General features: G+C 40.3%; 1 protein-coding gene across 6 annotated transcripts in view; it reads left to right on the plus strand.

Annotated features, from left to right (window-relative positions):
• The window catches only part of LOC100346786 (uncharacterized), a 51,615-nt gene that overhangs the window by 1,548 nt on the left and 29,650 nt on the right, over positions 1-20,417 (plus strand). For 4 of the 6 annotated variants that reach the window (XM_008257202.4, XM_008257203.5, XM_002711481.6 and 1 more), the window contains exons 2-4: positions 187-237; positions 9,226-9,299; positions 11,968-12,094. In XM_008257202.4, coding sequence (XP_008255424.1) covers positions 9,291-9,299; positions 11,968-12,094 — 136 coding nt within the window. In that variant the 5' untranslated portion in view covers positions 187-237; positions 9,226-9,290. Of the gene's footprint in view, positions 1-186; positions 238-9,225; positions 9,300-11,967; positions 12,095-14,200; positions 14,330-20,073; positions 20,158-20,417 lie in introns of those variants that run through there. The other 2 variants (XM_051847079.2, XM_070062291.1) reach the window with 2 other exon arrangements.

A 20,417-nucleotide genomic window follows, 5' to 3' on the forward strand; every position in this document is an offset into this window, starting at 1 on the left:
TAAGGTAGTGTGGCCGTGGCCCTCTGGGACACAGAAGGTACAGATCTGTTTTAGACTCTTTCTGACTTTTCCTTATGTTACATGAGGGGTGGATAATGGGAGTAGAGGAAGAGAGAGTGTGTTCTGATTCAGAGTATGGCCCGGGTTGGTCTAGCATCTCATTCCCATTTTCTTTTCTGAGAGCAGATCCCAGAAGTGGAAAGAATGGCCCTTGTACATTCAAAAGCAGAGTGCAAGGTAAGTAGTTCTTTTTTCATTGTTTCCTAACATGCCTTTATTTTTTCAGAACATAGGAATCTTTGTTTTATTTCTTAAACTTGCTACCTAGGCTTCTCAAGTGATGAAGGAACAAGGCAATTCTTTTTAATTTTTATTTTTTGTATATTGGAAGCAAGGAAAATCTGTAGTTAATTGTGATTGATGCTTCCCAATACTGGTTGAGTGTAGGAAAAACAGAGGATTTAAAAATGAGAGTTCTCTGTTACTTAACTTTGTTGTTTTTTAACTTTGATTGAAATTTTCAGAGGTACACAAAAATATAATGCCATCTTATTTCTAGAAGTTATCACTTGCCAATCTCACTGTGTTTTTTCTGCCTTCAGTTAAAAAGCCTTTTTAATTTGCCTTTTGATGTTTTTCATCAGTTCATGGGTTATTTATTTATTTTTTATTTATTTTTTTATTTTTTGACAGGCAGAGTGGACAGTGAGAGAGAGAGAGAGAGAGAAAGGTCTTCCTTTGCCGTTGGTTCACCCTCCAATGGCCGCCGTGGCCGGCGCACCGCGCTGATCCGATGGCAGGAGCCAGGAGCCAGGAGCCAGGAGCCAGGTGCTTTTCCTGGTCTCCCATGGGGTGCAGGGCCCAAGCACCTGGGCCATCCTCCACTGCACTCCCTGGCCACAGCAGAGAGCTGGCCTGGAAGAGGGGCAACCGGGACAGAATCCGGCGCCCCAACTGGGATTAGAACCCGGTGTGCCGGCGCCGCTAGGCGGAGGATTAGCCTAGTGAGCCGCGGTGCCGGCCCAGTTCATGGGTTATTTAGGTGTAAGTTATTTCATTTTCAAATATTTTGGGCATCTTCCAGGGATCTTTTATTACTGAGTTCTAATTTAATTCCACTGTGTTCAGAAAATGTTTTGTTTTGTGACCTAGAATTTGGTGCTTTTTAGTAAAATGTTCTGTGTGCACTTGAAGAGTCTGCCGTTCTGCTGCTTTTGGGTGGAGAGTTCTATAAATGTCAATTGGATCAGACAGATTGGTAGTATTGTTTAAATCTTCAGTATCTTTACTGATTTTCTGTTCGTTGGATTTATCTCATTCTCCTGGTAGTTTCTGCTTCGAGTGTTTTGACGTTGTTATTAGGTACATAAATTATTAGATTTTATGTCATAATAGTTAAATTAACCCTTCATGGTCTTTGTTCCTGATAATATTCTTTGTTCTGAACATCTGCTTTGTCTGAAATTTATTGTAGCCATCCTTATATTTTGGCTAGTGTTAGCATGGTATATTTTTTCTATTCTTTTAATTTTAACCTATTTGTATTTCATATTTCAAGCACATTTTTCTTTTTTTAAAGAAAATTTATTTGTTTGTTTAAAGGAGTTACAGAGAGAGGGAGAGGGAGATAGTAGGAGAGATCTTCCTTCTGCTGGTTTACTTCCCAAATGGCCACAATGGCTGGAGCTGGGTTGGTCTAAAGCCAGGAGTCAGTATCTTCTTCAGGGTCTCCCATGAGGCTGTGGGGGCCCGAGTACTTAGGCCATCTCCCACTGCTTTCCCAGGTACATCAACAGGGAGCTGGATCGGAAGTAGAACGCAGCCATGACTCGAACTGGCACCCATATGGGATGTCAGCGCTGCAGGTGGAGGCTTTACTGGCCATACCACAGTGCTGGCCCTTCTAGTGCATTTTTCTAGAGGGCAGTGTATAGTTAAGTTTTTTGTTTTTATAGAACTTGTCAATCTTTGTATTTTAATTGTAATATTAGACCATTTATAGTCTGTGTGATAACTGATGTGATTTGGTTCAAATTCATCATCTTGCTATTGTTTTACTTTTATTCTATTTGTTCTTCATTCCCTTTGCCGCCCCCCCCCCCCCTTTGTCTTTTGGACTGAGAAGGATAAAGAATTTCAAAATAAAAATAGAAATACTTTTTACTAACCATATGAATACAAAAGAATCATCAAGACCTCTTACAGTAGAATAGAATATAACCCGCTGGGATCTCTACTGAAAGTACAATACTTTTATTTGTTATATTCATTTTATTTGAAAGGCAGAGAATGACAGAAATCTTCCATCCACTGGTTCACTCTCCAAATGTCTGCAACAACCAGGGCTGGGCGAGGCTGAAGCCAGGAGCCAGGAATTCCATTCCGGTCTCCCACGTTGGCAGCTTGAATCCAAGTACTTGGGCCATCATCTGCTGCCTCCTAGCTTTAATAGCAAGAAGCTAGATCAGAAGTGGAGTAACTGAGATTTGAACCTGCATTCCAATATAGGATGCTGGCATTCTGAGTAGTGGCTTAATGTGCTATGCCCACTCCTCCATGTTCTGCACCTTCTTTTTTCTGTCACACATTTAATATATCTTGGAGATCACTCCATAGTGGCCTGTGGAGAATCTTCATCATTGTTTTTTATAGCTACATGTTTTATTGTGTGAGTATAATAGCATATTCAACCAGTCTTCTATGGGTAGGAATTTGATTTTGCAATATTTTTCCATTGTATAATGCAGTTATCAGTAACTACAGATGCAGGGTTTTTTTGGTTTTTGTTTGGTTGGTTGGTTGGTTGGTTGGTTTTTTTTTTTTTAATCTGTGAAAGTTTATCTTTGGGACAGATTTCTAGAAGTGTTCTGCTTTTAGTTTAATGGCTTTGGGCATTAAGTTCTACCTGAACTGTAACTAATATGGATGAAATTGGTGCATTTCTTCATCCTCCTTACCTACCTTTTCCTCCATTATCTTATTTTTAAAAATTTGTTGTAGAATTTATACTGCTAAATATTCTTTTTTACTCCAAATTTAGTGAGAATTTCTTTTTAAAAAATAGTTTTATGTCCTTGTGTTTAGAATTTCAGAAAGCTTTTTTTTGTTTGTTTGTTTCTGATATGAAAGTAGTACATATTTATTGGAACAACTTAGAAAATAAAAAAGATTAAAAGAAGAAAATAGCAATTACTGAAAAACTGTCCTTGAAATGAGTCACAACTTAGAAAATAAAAAAGATTAAAAGAAGAAAATAGCAATTACTGAAAAACTGTCCTTGAAATGAGTCACAGTTTCTATGTGGAATCCATCAATAAGTTTTTTAAACTTATTATTCAAAAAATTAAAACATGCAAAAGTAAAAAGAATCGTGTAATGTATCCCCATTATTCTGCTTGTTACTCAACTTCAAAACATCAGGTTTCAGCTATACATGTTTCATCTATAGCTACACTATTCCCCCCACCCCTCCAAAAAACAAAACGGGTTATCTGAAGAAAATTACAGATCCATAACTTTATCTTCAAATATTTTAATATATATTAAGATTTGTTTTCCGTTAACTTTATACACAGAAGACCAACTTTATACTAAGTGAAGATTTCAACAATTTGCACACACATACATATAAAACAAAAAACTGAGAACAAGTTTTACAGTTAATTCTCATAGTACAACTCATTGAGGGCAGAGGTCCTACATGGGGAGTAAGTGCACAGTGACTCCTGTTGTCATACATAGGAGTGTTAATTGTTAAATTAACACCAGTGATTACCCAAAGCTCTTGACATGAACTGCCAAGGCTATGGAAGCCTTTTGAATCCGGAGTCTTGGTCCGTATTTAGTCAAGGCGATAAGCAAAGTGGAAGTTCTCTCCTCCCTTCAGAAAAAAGTACATCCTTCTTCGATGGCTCCTTCTTTCCACTGGGGTCTCACTCACAGAGATCTTTCATGTAGGACATTTTTTTTTGCCACAGTGTATTGGCTGCCCATGCCTGAAATGCTCTCATGGGCTTTTCAGCCAGACCAGAATGCCGTAAGAGCTCATTCTGAGGTCAGAGTGCTATTTAGAACAAATGTCATTCTATGAGTCTGCTGTTTGGACTGCTTCCCAAGTTGGATCATTCTCCTTTTTAATTCTATTGACTATTATTACCAGACACTTGATCTCATTTAACACTCAATCCTACCTATAGTATCAATTTAACACTTAATGTGATCACTTTAACAGTTAAGATGGCATTATTACCACCCAGCTTAATGGGATTTGGAGTCCCACGGCAAGTTTTTAGCTGTATCCTTAGAAGTATGTCCATAGTAATGCATGCTGAATTATAAAGCTTTACAGTTACAAGTAAGTACTCTTTTAGTGTATTAAAATAGCCAGGGTTCAAATTTCCCCATTGTTCCTAATTTTTTGTTTTAGAATCAAGATCTAATGTCTACTTATTATAATGGTGTGATATATTTCTTAAATCTTCTTCTTTTAAGATTTATTTATTTATTTGAAAATCAGAGTTACACAGATAGAGAAGGAGAGTCGGAGAAAGAGAGGTCTTCCATCTGCTGGTTCACTCCCCAATTGGCCGCAATGGCTGCAGCTGTGCCATTCCGAAGTCAGGAGCCAGGAGCTTCTTTGCAGTCTCCCACATGGGTACTGGCGCCCCAGTCCAGGCCACCTTCCACTGCTTTCCCAGGTGCATTAGCAGTGAGCTGGATTGGAAGTGCAGCAGCCGGGACTCGAACCAGCACCCATATAGGATGCTGGTACTGCAGGCGGTGGCTTTACCCGCTATGCCACAGCACCTACCCCAAATCTCTCTCTCTCTCTCTCTTTCTTTCTTTCTTTCTCTTCCTTCCTTCCTTCCTTCCTTCCTTCCTTCCTTCCTTCCTTCCTTCCTTCCTTCCTTCCTTCCTTCCTTCCTTCCTTCCTTCCTTCCTTCCTTCCTTCCTTCCTTCCTTCCTTCCTTCCTTCCTTCCTTCCTTCCTTCCTTCCTTCCTTCCTTCCTTCCTTCCTTCCTTCCTTCCTTCCTTCCTTCCTTCCTTCCTTCCTTCCTTCCTTCCTTCCTTCCTTCCTTCCTTCCTTCCTTCCTTCCTTCCTTCCTTCCTTCCTTCCTTCCTTCCTTCCTTCCTTCCTTCCTTCCTTCCTTCCTTCCTTCCTTCCTTCCTTCCTTCCTTCCTTCCTTCCTTCCTTCCTTCCTTCCTTCCTTCCTTCCTTCCTTCCTTCCTTCCTTCCTTCCTTCCTTCCTTCCTTCCTTCCTTCCTTCCTTCCTTCCTTCCTTCCTTCCTTCCTTCCTTCCTTCCTTCCTTCCTTCCTTCCTTCCTTCCTTCCTTCCTTCCTTCCTTCCTTCCTTCCTTCCTTCCTTCCTTCCTTCCTTCCTTCCTTCCTTCCTTCCTTCCTTCCTTCCTTCCTTCCTTCCTTCCTTCCTTCCTTCCTTCCTTCCTTCCTTCCTTCCTTCCTTCCTTCCTTCCTTCCTTCCTTCCTTCCTTCCTTCCTTCCTTCCTTTCTTTCTTTCTTTCTTTCTTTCTTTCACAGTGAGACAGAGACAGAGAGAAAGGTCTTCCTTTTCCATTGGTTCACCCCCCAGATGGCCGCTATGGCTGGCACGCTGCACCGATCCGAACCCAGGAGGCAGGCGCTTCCTCCTGGTCTCCCACGTGGGTGCAGGTCCGTCCTCCACTGCCTTGCCGGGCCACAGCAGAGAGCTAGACTGGAAGAGGAGCCCCGGGACAGAATCCGGTGCCCCAACTGGGACTAGAACCCGGGGGGCTGGCACCGCAGGTGGAGGATTAGCCAAGTGAGCTGCGGCACCGGCCCCAAATCTTTTGATCTATAAGTTATTCTACCTTTTCTCTCTCTCTTGATTTTCATGCAGTTAATTTGTTCCAGAAATTGTTTCTTTGTAAAGTTACCCATATTCTGGATTTTGTTGTTTTCCCATCTGTGATGTCATTTAACATTTTCTTCTGAGTCTGTGTTTCTTGTAAACTATTTAATTCTACAGAATTGATCAAGTTCAGATTTTTTGGCTTGCTCTGCATTAATTCTTTATACATAATGAAGTATATTTCTATGAAGTGGTACATAGTATTTAGAGCTTTCCTTTATGTGTTATTAGCAGACATCGATATTACTACTTGAATCTTATTTTTTCAGGGGTTACAAAATGATGTTCTAATTCTGTTCTTTCTGTTGCATTGATTGTAATACTTTTTTTTTTAAAGATTTATTTATTTGAAAGTCGGAGTTACACAAAAAGGAGGGGCAGAGAGAGAGAGGGAGGGAGGGAGGCAGAGAGAGAGAGAGGTCTTCCATCCGCTGGTTCACTCCCCAGTTGGCCACAACAGCTGGAGCTGCGCCGATCCAAAGCCAGGCGCTTCTTCCAGGTTCCCCACGTGGGTGCAGGGGCCCAAGGACCTGGGCCATCTTTCACAACTTTCCCAGGCCATACAGAGAGCTGGATTGAAAATGGAGCAGCCAGGACAAAAACCGGCACCCACATGGGATGCCAGCACTGCAGGTGGCAGCTTCACCCACTATGCTACAGCGCCGGCCCCTGTAATACTTCTATCTTCCCTTCAAATCAAATTAAACTATAAGCTAGCTTCTTAGGGTGGAAACCTAAAGCATTGCTCTTTAATCTTTTTTTTTTAATACAGTATAAGCATTTAAAACTATAAATCTTCCTCTAAATTCTGCTTTCGCTGCAGCCTACAAAATTTGATAAGATTTTCTAATGTCTTTTGTGATTTCTTCTCTGAATCATAGGTTATTTTGAACTGTACTTAATTTCCAACTGTTGAGGATTCTGCTAGACCTCTTATTGCTGCTAGTTTCTGATTTAGTAATGTGCAAGACCGGAGAGTATATTCTGCACAATTCAGTTTGTTTGTGTTTATTGATACCTATTTTATGTCCCAGCATTTGGTTTATTTTGGTGACTTTCTCTGTGCCCTTTCTGGAGTTGTTGAAGAATCTGGCTCCTGCCACAATTCTATGGGTAGGCTCTCAGCCTCCACCAGAGACAGGTCTGGCAGGCCATACTAGGGAAAGCTGTCTTTCCCAGACCAGCCCGGGTGTACAACCAATGGATGTGCTGTCTCCACAGGGAGTTGAAATCAGGGACTCAGGGTCCCCTTATCAGCTGTGCTCTTAGGCATATCTAGCCCAGGCACTTCCATTAGGAGACCTCTCTCTTAGGCACCTCTGCCAAGACATCCTTAGCTAGGGAGGCCGGAGAAACCTTGAAGACACTTTTTCTGCATTCTGCATCAGTACTTTGCTACTCTCAGCCCCTCCTTCATCTCCCTTTCCCCTGCTTCCAGTCCATAAAATGTCATGAGCCCTTTGCTCAGGGCTCCCTTGACAGTGAGATTATTCTCCACATCTATGCTGATCCACCTGATCTTTTCCTTGTGTTGTTCCATGGGGGAAAATGGAACATTGTTGGGAGTCAGGGCTTTTCTGAGTTAACTACTTGCTTATATGAGTACTGGGTGATTGGTAAGTGATTAGAGGCTTGACTGTTACTTTTTTAAAAAACAGATTTATTTATTAATTTGAAAGAGTTACACAGAGGATGAGACAGAGACAGGTATCTTCCTTCTGCTGGTTCACCTTCCAAATGGCTACAATGGCTGGGGCAGGGATGTGCCAGGCCAAAACTAGGAGCCAGCACCTTCATCTGGGTCTCCCACAAGGGTACAGGAGCCCAGCCACTTGGGCCATCTTTCACTGCTTTCTCTGGCCATTAGTAGGGAGCTGGATTAGAAGTGAAACAGCCAGGTTTGAACTGGCACTCATAGGGGATGCTGGTGTTGCAGTGGCAGCTTTACCCTCCGTGCCACAGTGCTGGCTCTATTTCTTTTTAGCCTGTCTTAATCATCTATTCCAACACTTGGCAGCTCAGCTCTTTCCAGCTGAGTTCAGCTCATAACAAAGGGTGTTGTATTCTGTATTCTGTCAATTATGTTGTAGGAGTTCATACAGTGTTATAGAAATCTGCTATATTGTTACTGGGTTTTTTTTTCTAATAATTCTATTAGCTACCGAGCAAAAGACATTAAAATTTCCAACTCTGATTGCAGATTTGGCTCTTCCTTTAGTTCTGTCAATTTTTGCCTTATAAATTATGAAGCTTTATTGTTACATCTACATTTAGGATTGCTGTGTTTTCTTGATGAATTAGTCCTGTTAATTGAAATTTCTTTCTTATATTAATACAGATATACAAGCTTTCTTTTGTTTTTAAACAGGTTTTTGTTTCTTTGTTTTAAAGATTCTTATTTATTTGAGAGGTAGAGTTACAGTGAGAGGGAGAGATAGAGAGAAAGGTCTTCCATCCTCTGGTTCACTCCCAAATGGCCACAATGGCTGGAGCTGGGCCCATCTGAATCCAGGAGCCAGAAGCTTCTTCCTTGTTTCCCATGTGGGTGCAGGGGCCCAAGCACTTGGGCCATCTTCTGCTGCTTTCCCAGGCCATAGCAGAGAGTTGGATGGGAAGAGGAGCAGCTGGGACTAGAACTTGGGATGCTGTTGCTGTAGGCAGAGGATTAACCTACTGCACCACAGCACCAGCCCCATACAAGCTTTCTTGTGCTTAGTATTTGTGTGGTATATTTTCCTCACCATTTTACAATCAGTGCATCTGTGTCTTTATATTTAACATATGTTTACAAACTAAAATATGTTTATATAAAGTATATAATGAGCTTGTAGTTGGGACCTTCATTTTCCTCTTGTGCTGACACTCACTGTCTTTTTATTGGGATGGGTGGATTATTATTAATACAATTTTGTTTAAGTTCTGCCAGGAAAAGAGCAAAACAGTAAATATTTTAGGCTTTGTGGGCTATTCAGCTCTGCCACTGTAATGTGAAAATACATTATAAATAGTTATAAGCATAAGCATTTTGTTATCTGTATCTTACATAGTTTATATGATCACTCATAATATATTGGTCATTATTTCTACTTCTGATATAAGTATGTGTTATTTCAGAAATCAGACAAGTTATAAATATTTTGTGTCTGTATATTGAGAACACTGAGTGAGTCTGAGTTAAGAAACACCACCTATACACATCCACTCAGTGCGTATTTTGCAGGTGGGAGAAGAGACAGGAAAAAGACAGCAACAGACAATTCTAACATAATCATTTACAACTTTGCAAAAAATCTGGTCTCATTGTTCTGTGTTCTTATCCCCTCTCTGCCTTCCCCAGACTCTATACTTATCTAAGATGGGAACTCAGAAGAGGACCATTCTTTTCTGGCAGCTCTGAAAACCATGGCTCAGGTGAGTTGACGTTTCTTTGTACTCTCTGTAGTTACAATTTTACACGTTAGCATTCCTTACTCCTGAAACTTCCTTTCACATTGACCCTACTCAGGAATATGCTCTTCAGACTTTCATTCTTATAAATGATAATCTTCTCTAAGTCTTTCTTTTCTTTTCTCTTTTCCTTTCTTTTCTTTTCTTTTCTTTTCTTTTCTTTTCTTTTCTTTTCTTTTCTTTTCTTTTCTTTTCTTTTCTTTTCTTTTCTTTTCTTGTCAGAGTTATGCGATTGGGGGGGGTGTGTGTCTTCCATCTGCTGGTTCACTCCCCAACTGGCCACAATGGCCAGAGCTGCACCGATCCGAAGCCAGGAACCAGGAGCTTCTTCCAGTCTCCCACACAGGAGCAGGGGACCAAAGACTTGGGTCTTCTTCTACTGCTTTCCCAGGCCATAGCAGAGAGCTGGATTGGAAGTGGAGCAACCAGGACTAGAACCCGTGCCCATATGGGATGCTGGTGCTTCAGGCCAAGGCATTAACCCACTGCACCACAGCGCTTGCCCCTAAGTGTGTCTTCCTAATCTAACCTCTATTCACATTCTTTTTTTTTTTTTTTTTCTTTTTAAAGATTTATTTATTTACTTGAAAGGCAGAGGTACAGAAAGGCAGTGGCAGAAAGAGAGAGAGAGAGGTCTTCCATCCACTGGTTCGCTCCCCAGATGGCTGCAATGGCTGGAGCTGTGCCGATCTGAAGCCAGGATCCAGGAGTTTCTTCTGGGTCTCCCATGTGGATGTAGGGGCCCAAGGACTTAGGCCATTTTCTACTGCTTTTCCAAGCCATAGCAGAGAGCTGGATTGGAAGTAGAGCATCCAGGATATGAACTGGTGCCCGTATAGGATGCTGGCACTGCAGGTGATGGCTTTACCTGTTATACTACAGTGCTGGCCCCTCTTTTATTTTTTTCAATATTTATTATTTATTTATTTGAAAGCGAGAGGAGGAGAGACAGAGAGAGAGAGAGATCTTCCATCCACTGGTCACTCCTCAAATGGCTGCAATGGCCAGGGCTGGGCCAGACTGAAGCCAGGAGACTGTATCTTCTTCCAGGTCCCATGTGGGTGTAAGAGCCATCCTCTGCTGCTTTTCCCAGGCCATTAGCAGGGAGCTGGGTCGGAAGTGGAGCAGCCAGGACTTGTACTGGCACATGGGATGCTGATGTTGCAGGCTGTGGCTTAACTATGCTGCACCACAGTGCCGGCCCCTTTATTCACATTCTTCCGTAATCCATTCAGCATCTTTGACTAGAAACACTGATGTAACAAGAGCAGATTTTCCTGATTTTATAAAATAGGGAAGGATTTTAATGATGTTACACATGAAAAATCATTGAATTTCTCTTTAGACCTAAGTTTCCCAGTTAGACATTGTAGGAGTTGGTCTTGAATGAGCTCATTCTCTCTCTCTTTTTTTTTTTTTTTTAACATTTATTTATTTATTTGAAAGTCAGAGTTACACAGTGAGAGAGGAGAAGCAGAGAGAGAGAGAGGTCTTCCATCTGCTGGTTCACTCCCCAATTGGCCACAATGGCCACAGCTGTGCTGATCCAAAGCCAGGAGCCAGAAGCTTCCTCCAGGTCTCCCAAATGGGTGCAAGGGCCCAAGAAGTTGGGCCATCTTCTACTGCTTTCCCAGGCCATAGCAGAGAGCTGGATCGGAAGAGGAGCAGCTGGGACTAGAACTGGTGCCCATATGGGATGCTGGTGCTTCAGGCCTGGGCGTTAACCTGCTGAGCCACAGCACCGGCCACTGGGCTCATTCTCAGTATATGGCAAGAGATCATACTTTAGAAGCTTTTAAGATTAGTTCATTATTGGGGACTAAATACATAGGGATCAAGATTAAATGCATAGAGATTGGAGATATTCCCTGGGAATGCATAATTCATGAATACCAATAATGGTATCATTTTGAGATTCCACAGTATGTGATCCTGAATGAACATATCTGGATTATCTTTTCCACTTTTCTGTTGCTTAGAGTGAGGAAAAGGTACATTTATGAGTGATAAGTAGTAACAAGAAAGATTATCATTTACCTCCATAACTTGCTGAGAACTAAGAAATACTTATGAGGTTTTTATATAACCTAAAATATTCAAATATGAGCACTTAAATCAGATAATTCTCTATATGGAGCTGTTCTGTATCCCATAGAAATATTTCATAAATTACTGGTGATAAGGAAAATGTTTATCATGTAATACTCTGATGTAATGATGAATCTGAGACTTAAACATATTCTTTAATTTTAAACAAACTTAACAAGACTTTACAGAAAAATTGTAAAACTTTCTCACTTTTTTCTTAAACAGAGAAGAGAGAGAACATACGATATTTAACATAAAATATTTTACAGGGTGCTTATATAGGCTGTTTCATTTGGACATTGCATTTGTTTTAATTCTGTCTTATCTCATAATGAGATACTCTTATAACACAATAACCTACAGCAGTAAGTACTTAGGGATATGTTGATACGTAAGCAGCACCAAGTTCTCTACTGTCTTCCCAACATCACAAGCTTCCCAGTCTGTTTGCTTTTTTCTCCCTTTGCAGAGTGCCATCGTCTCCTTTCCATTGAAAGCAGTATTTTCTTTATTTCCACAACTAATACTATGTTTGTTGTTCCAGAGATCAGTGATGTTCAGGGATGTGGCCATTGACTTTTCTCAGGAAGAGTGGGAATGCCTGGACTCTGCTCAAAGGGATCTGTATAGAGATGTGATGCTGGAGAACTACAGCAACTTGGTGTCTCTAGGTAAGAATATCTGCCCCTTGTATCCCAGGACCTACTTTTGGAATGGCCGTCTTCTCTGCTATTGTTCGAAGTTGCTTTTAAAGTAACTAACTGAATTTCTTATTCTCAAAGGAAAGCTTGAAATACTGCAAGTATACATATTTCTTAGGTCACCTTTATCATTCTGTATCCTTCAGAAAGCCTTAAAGTCACCTTATAGTACCTTGCTTCCTGCCGTCTTCCTACATAATCAAGGGGCTAGATTTGAATTCTGAGATACTTGCAGTACTGTCAGATAAAACAAACTATGTGTTGTTATACTTCAGATTTGCTAACGAAACTCTAATAATGCACAGCCCCAATCACAAATTTAAGTAGATGCAAGAAATGTATGGCTGTTCTGATGAGAAGAGATTATAGATTTGTATAGTGATAGGGCAGATCAAGGCTTGCTTTTTTTTTTTTCACTAATTCAAGTATTCAAGTTACCTGAATATATTACTTAGCATGAACACATTCTCTTACTTAGTAGTAGTTAGTAGTTGGATATTACATATTAGGAACTTTGTGTTTTACGTTGAATAAATGATAGAATCATCTTTTATTGGAATTAGCTCAAAATAAATCTTTGATTCTCTTAAGATCACTTTTTTGGTTGGTTTGTTTAATAAGGGATAGAGCCCATTTCAATTAAAACTTCTATAAGTGATTTTCCTACCTGCGTGATCACTTTATTTCTTGCATTCCTTATGTCACTGGAATATAACTGTCTCTTGCCCCTTTACTTACTTTTCCTCAAGTCTTTATGAAAGTACTGATTGTTACACACCCCTGCAGGGCCAAAACTGTATGGAAAAAGTTTGTGACTTGAGAAGAAAAGCAAGGCTTTTCTTCTTTTTTTTTTTTTTTTTTTTGACAGGCAGAGTGGACAGTGAGAGAGAGAGAGACAGAGAGAGAAAGGTCTTCCTTTTGCCGTTGGTTCACCCTCCAATGGCCGCCGCTGCAGCCGGCGCACCGTGCTGATCCGATGGCAGGAGCCAGGAGCCAGGTGCTTTTCCTGGTCTCCCATGGGGTGCAGGGCCCAAGCACCTGGGCCATCCTCCACTGCACTCCCTGGCCATAGCAGAGAGCTGGCCTGGAAGAGGGGCAACCGGGACAGAATCCGGCACCCCGACCGGGACTAGAACCCGGGGTGCCGGCGCCGCAAGGAGCAAGGCTTTTCAGTATGATCTCCTTGAAGGATCCCATAGAATTCCCTACTTTTTCTTGTTTCTTTTTTATTATGATCTTTCTACTTTCAAAGGAGGGAATGGCTCTTCCTCTTGCCCAGTGACATCCTTTGTATGTCAACTTGGGAGTCAGTTCTTTTCCAGATGTTTTAAAAAATTTAGACTTTAATATATTAATCTCCTCTTTAAAATGCATTTATTCAAAATATATTAAGGCCTGTTCTGTGTCAAGGACAGTAGTATACATTGTGGAAATGATTATCTAGACAAGCCTTTCACACTCCTGTTTAACTGATATTCTTGTGGGAGAGATACAAAATAAATATGGAAACAAAATGTGTATACGTACATATATATGTGTATACGTACATATATATGCATATATATGCACATATATAGATTTATTTAATAAATATAACTGTAGTAGGCAGTGATTAACACCATAGATGAATACAGGGTAAGCAAAAAAAGGAAGGATGGTAGCTGTTTTAGATAGGTGGATTTTGGATAAAAGCCTCTCTGAAGAGGTAAATTTTTTTTTTTTTTAAGGGAAAGGGTTTATTGGGAGAAACCCAACAGACCAGAGGGAAGGGGCAAAGAAGGAAAAAGAGAGAGAAGGAGAGCGTGAGAGATCCAGAGTCAAAGAGATCAGGAGATGGCGAGAAAGAGATGAAGAGGTAATATTTGAACAAAGAATTGACTAAAGTGAGGGCATGCATCAGACCAATATTTGGGAGAACAGTATTCTAGTTAGAGTAGTAACTGTAAAGGCCTTGGGTGGGTATTAACTTTGTAGCAATAACAGAAAAGCATTATATCTAGAAAAAAGTAAACAATAGAGTAATAAGAAATAAAGATGATTAGGAAATAGAAAACAGTTGAAATTTTATTCTCTAAGGTGGTGCCCTATGACTCCTGGCTGAAGCAAATGCAAATTTCTGGAGGAAAATTAAGAGGCCTATAGAAATCTTCTCTGGAGGAAAAGTAAGAGGCTTATAGAATTCCCACAAATTAAGATCAACAAAAGGTGAGCTCACAAAGATTGTCACATTCATAAAGAAACAGGTCACAGATGAGTAATAGATAATCTGAAGAAGTAAGAGATTACATGGCTACAACAGTACTTATTGGAATTATCAAATGTTGATATAAACTACTGAGGAAATATTTAAAGACATAAATATTAAATCACAAGAATGAGAAGTGATGAGGTTTTCATAAGGGGAGAGATATGAAACAGAACCAAACAGATCTTTTCTAAAGGTTCTGTTTAATTCTTTTTGAAAATAATAATTAAAAGATGGATACATTGCAATGTGTGAAAATTACTCTTATCAAAAGACAAAGAAAGTAAAAGACAAGCAATGAATGGGATAAAGATATTTGCAATACATATAAACAACAGAGAAATTAGTATTCAGAGTATAAACAGCATCTACAGATTGGAGCAGGCATTGTGGCATAGTGGATTAAGCAACCACTGGGGATCCCCACATCCATTTTGGAGTGCCTGAGATCGAGTCCTGGCTCTTCAGCTTCTGATCAAGCTTCCTGTTAATGTGTCTGGGAGGCAGCATATCGTAGCCCAAGTACTTGGGTTCTTGCCACCACATGGGAGTTCCTCACTCCTGGCTTTTGCCTGGCCCTGTCCTGGCTGTTATGGAAATTTCTGGAGTGAACCAGTAGATAGAAGATAGATTCTCTCTCTCCACTCTTTCTTTCAAATAAGTAAATAAATCTTTTTTTTTTTTAATTTTTTTTTTTGACAGGCAGAGTGGACAGTGAGAGAGAGAGACAGAGAGAAAGGTCTTCCTTTGCCGTTGGTTCACCCTCCAATGGCCGCCACGGCCGGCGCGCTGTGGCCGGCGCACCGCGCTGATCCGAAGGCAGGAGCCAGGTGCTTCTCCTGGTCTCCCATGGGGTGCAGGACCCAAGGACTTGGGCCATCCTCCACTGCACTCCCTGGCCACAGCAGAGAGCTGGCCTGGAAGAGGGCAACCGGGACAGAATCCGGCACCCTGACCGGGACTAGAACCTGGTGTGCCAGCGCCGCAAGGCAGAGGATTAGCCTATTGAGCTGCGGCACTGGCCTCAAATAAGTAAATAAATCTTTAAAAAGAAGTTTCTATAGATTAGTAAGAAAGAGGTAAATAACTTTTTGAAAAATCACATAAAAGTTATTTATAGGCAATTTGGGGTAAAGGAAATGGGCCAGTAAACATATTAAAAGATGATCAACTGAAAATTAAATTAAAATCACTGATAATTATGTCACATGCCACAGATTATATTTTTGACATTTGGAGGTAGAAGGTATACTTCCTTATTCACAATGGCCAAAAATGGAAACAACCTATCTATTCTTCAACTAATGAAAAGATGAATAAAATTTGGTCTATCCTTCTAATGGAATATTATTCAGCAATAAAAATAATGAAGTTCTGATACATGCTACAGTGTGGGTGAACTTTGAAAACATGTTAAATGGAAGAAGCCAGACACAAAAGGCTACATATTGGATAACTGCAGTTATATAAAATGTCCACAATTGGCAATCCTATGAAAATACAAAGTAGATTAATGGTTGCCCAGCAAGGAGATAGGATAAGGGCAATGGGGAGATGAGAAGTGACTGTTAATAGGCACAGTGTTTTTTTGGTGGTGGGAGGGGAGGTGATAAAATATTAACAAAATTTTGTACATGAAAAACCATTTAATTGTGCACTTTAAATGAGTGAACTGTAGGTACATGGATTATATCTCATAGAATTGTTTCATGGTATCAATTGGCATAACCACTTTATAAAACAATATGGAAGTAGTTTCTGAATTTGTATGCACTTTAGAAGTGGCTGAGGTCTTAAAAATTTCAGAGCCAAGGGCATACCCCATACAATTAAAACTATCTCTGGGCATGGGACATAAGTATCATTATTTTTTGAAACTCTTCATGTTGTTCAAATATTTACACATTTGATAACCACTATAATACGGTATTATCAGAGAATTTAGTTTTTAAATTTGAAGGTTCACTCCATGTAGTTAACTGTTTACCTACCAGTATGCTTGGATTTATTTCTTTCCAATTGTATGTGTTGTTTACTAACTTTACAGGCTACCCATACTTATTCTCTTTCCCTGTTTAGAATGGATATAACTGTTTTTCTTTTTTCAAATCATATCATTTTGCCCCCTTGTTTTCTTTGGAAGACATACACTATTTATATACTTGTTCAAGTTATCTTTTTTTTTTTAAAGTATTGCTCAAGCTTTTTTTGTTGTTTTAAAGATTTATTTATTTATTTGAAAGGCAGGGTTACAGAGAGAGAGAGGGAGAAACAGAGATAGATCCTCTACCTGCTGGTTCACTCCCAAAATGGCTGCGTGGCCAGGGCTCATTCGGGTGGAAGCCAGGAGCCACGAGTCTCATCCACATGGGTGGTAGGGGACCAAGCACTTGAGCCATATTCTGCTGCTTTCCCAGGCCATTAGCAGGAAGCTGGTTCAGAAGTGAAGCAGATGAGACTCAAAACTGGCACTCATGTAGGGTGCTGGCATCACAGGCAACAGCTTTACCCACTTCACCATAACGCTAGCCTCTCTCTCTCTCTCTCTCTCTCTCTCTCTCTCTCTCTCTTGTTTTTTTTTTTTTTTAAGATTTATTTATTTATTTGAAAATCAGAGTTACAGAGAGAGGGGGAGAGAGATTTTCTGCCCTCTGGTTCACTCCCCAAATGGCTGCCAGAGCTGGGCCAGCCCAAACCTAGGAACTGGGAGCCACATCCAGGTCTCCCACATGGGTGGCAGCGGCCCAAGCACTTGGGCCATATTCTGATGCCTTTCCTGGGTCATTAGCAGGGAGCTGGATCAGAAATGGAACAACCAAGACATAAACCAGGACCCACGTCAGATGCTGGTGTTGAGGTGGTGGCTTTACTTTGTATACCACAACGTTGGCTCTACGAGTTATCTTTTATGTTTTCATCATATGTATCTAATTACTTAAAAAAAAAAAAAGACGATTTATTTGAAAGTCAAAGTTACACAGAGAAAGAAGGAGAGGCAGAGAGAGTTCTTCCATCTGCTGGTTCACTCTCCAGATGGCTACAACAGCCAGTGTTGGGCCAGGCTGAAGCCAGGCGCCAGGAGCTTCTTCTTGGTTTCCCACATGGGTGCAGGGACCCATGGACTTGTACTATGTCCCATGGCTTTCCCAGGACATAGCAGAGAGCTGGATCAAAAGTGGAATAGGGGCTGGCACCTGCAGTGCCAGCATCCCATATGTGCGCTGGTTCGAGTTCCGGCCGCTCCACTTCTAGTCCAGCTTTCTGCTATGTCCTGGGAAAGCAATGGAAGATAGTCCAAGTCCTTTGGCCCCTGCACCTGTGTGGGAGACCCAGAAAAAGCTCCAGGCTCCTGGCTCCTGGCTTCGGATTGGCACAGCTCCAGCCAGCGTGGCCATCTGGGGAATGAACCAGTGGATGGAAGACCTCTCTCTCTCTCTTTCTGACTCTCAGTAACTCTGCTTTTTGAATAAATAAATAAATCTTAAAAAAAAAAAAAAAGTGGAGCAGCCAGGACTTGAACCAGTGTCCACGTGGGATGCTGGCACTGTAGGCAGCAGCTTTACTGGCTGTGCCACATCACCAGCCCCTCTAATCCCTTTTAGTGCAAATCAAGTTTTGCAGTTTTTATTAATAATTGTACCAGAAGATATACATATTTAATGATTATTAAATGTTTTAATGGATATTAAAACAATTAGTCAATCCAAATACAATGTTTAGTTTACATAGTGCTTTGCAGAAATCTTTCAGTAAAATACAAGAGTATTTTAAAAGTTCTTGAATAGTGGAATTAAAAGATAACTTTAGGGGCCGGCGTTGTGGCACAGTAGGTTAATCTTCCATGTGCAGTGCTGGCATCACATATGGGCAGTGGTTTGAATCCCAGGTGTTCCTCTTCTGATCCAGCTCTCTGCTATGGCCTGGGAAAGCAGTAGAGGATGGCCCAAGTGCTTGGTCCCTGCACTGTGTGGGAGAACTGGAGGAATCTCCTGGCTCCTGGCTTTGAATCGGCTCAGCACCGGCCATTGTGGCCAATTGGTGGGTGAACCAGTGGATGCAAGACCTTTCTATCTCTCCCTCTCACTGTCTGTAACTCTACCTCTCAAATACATAAATTAAATATTTCAAAAAAGAAAAAAGAGATAAGTTTATTAAGGGAATGGATATTTGTCTCAGTGGTTAAGATACCTGTTGATGCCTGTATCCCATATCAGAATACCTGGGTTTGAATTGCAGCTCCAGCCCTGAATCCATCTTCATTCTAATGTAGTCTCTGGGAGGCAACTAATGAAGGCTCAAATAGTTGGGATCCTGCTACTCCTGTGGGAGACCTGGACTGACTTCCTGGCTTCCAGCTTTAGCCCCTGGCTATTGCAGGCATTTAGGGAGTAAACCACTGCATGGTAGGTTGCTCTGTCTACCTGCCTGTCCATCTGTCTGCTTCTCTCTGCCTCTCAATAATTTAAAAAAAAATTTTGGTACAATAAGTATTGAAATTCATGCATAGTTTTTTTTTTTTTTTTTTTAATATGCATTCCATTTCCATAAACTTTTTGAAGACCTCACATATGCATGGATTTCAACATCTTTTGCACTAAAATAAACTTACCTTTTAATTCCATTTTCCACAGACTTTTGGACATAACCTTGTATATGCCTTCCTCCCACCTCTAGGATATCTAGGCTAACAAGTTGAAAAACATAAAGGATAGTACACCATGAAATAAATTGGCTGTTATGGCAATGAGGTTCAATAGAGAGATGAGAAAAAATTAACAAAATCTTAAAAAAAAAAGTCAGAGATGGAGATCTCCCATCTCCTGGTTCATTCCTCATATGCCCCTAACATGTGGGGCTGGGCTAGGTGGAGGTCTAGAGCTGGGAACTCAATCTAGGGCTACCTGGTGAGTGGCAGGGACTGAATTACTTAAGCCGCCATCTGCTGTCTCCTAGGATGTGCATTAGCAGAAAGCTGGATGGGATTCAAACCAGGTACTCTGATATGGGATGCAAGCATCCTAAGCCTTGTCTTTACTGCTGTACCTAATGCCTGCCCATCACAGAATTCTTATCAGCAATTTACCAAGAAGTATAAAAGTGTGCTCTTTTGCTATACTTTTATCAATACTGGATATTATCATTTCAAGATAACTTTGTCAACTTTTTGTAAAAAATAACATTTCTGCCATTATTGCTGAATTGAAACATTTTTGGGGTATTTTTTTGCCTGTTTTGGTATTTTAATCATTATCATTATTGTCTAAGTCATACACACACACACACACACACACACACTGAATTCAGCAACAGCTAAAATTAACATCTAAATTCCCCACCCCCAGGACAATAGAAAGGAATATGGAATGCTTTAATTTTGATTTCTCTCATCTATTATGTTGTCTGGTATTTTAGTTTTTAGTTCTGTTCTCTTTTTAACCTCTAAAACATGCTTTATTTTTGTTTTATAATGTCAGTGTTTACTTGTGAATTTATTCTATGACTAATCTTTTATTTGCAAACTACTTTTCCATCATACATTCCTTCCATGGTCATTTTATTTATGATGAAATAGATTAAGGAAAGTTTTTTAGTAAATCCTATGCATTTTAATTTTTGTTGATTTTGCAAAATAACCTGTTTCATGGTCATTCTTTCCTGGTGATTTAACTGGGTATAAATTTCTATGCTGACATTTTTTTCTCAGCACTCTGAAGATACTATTCCACTGTCTTTTGGCTTCTATTGTTGCTCATGGGAAATCTGCCATCTGTTTCATGTTGTTCCTTTTGTAAGTAATGTGCATTTTCTCTCTGGCTGTTTTTAAGATTTTTTTTTCTTTAAGATTTTCATTTAATTGTTTAAATTATTTCAGTTCTAGATGCTTGGTATTCTCCCCTTATCTCAGATATTTTTAAAACTTATCCTCTTCTTTTGGTTTTTATATGATATTTCATATATTTTAAGCATTTATATTCAGCAATTCAGCAGCTTTCTGGGGAAAGTTCTAATTTTGCTATTTCATTCACAAGTGAGATCTCCTGTATAATA

Source organism: Oryctolagus cuniculus, chromosome 18 (genome assembly GCF_051225735.1).
Source record: "Oryctolagus cuniculus isolate XC-2025 breed Fujian yellow rabbit chromosome 18, ASM5122573v1, whole genome shotgun sequence".
Lineage (NCBI taxonomy): Eukaryota > Metazoa > Chordata > Mammalia > Lagomorpha > Leporidae > Oryctolagus > Oryctolagus cuniculus.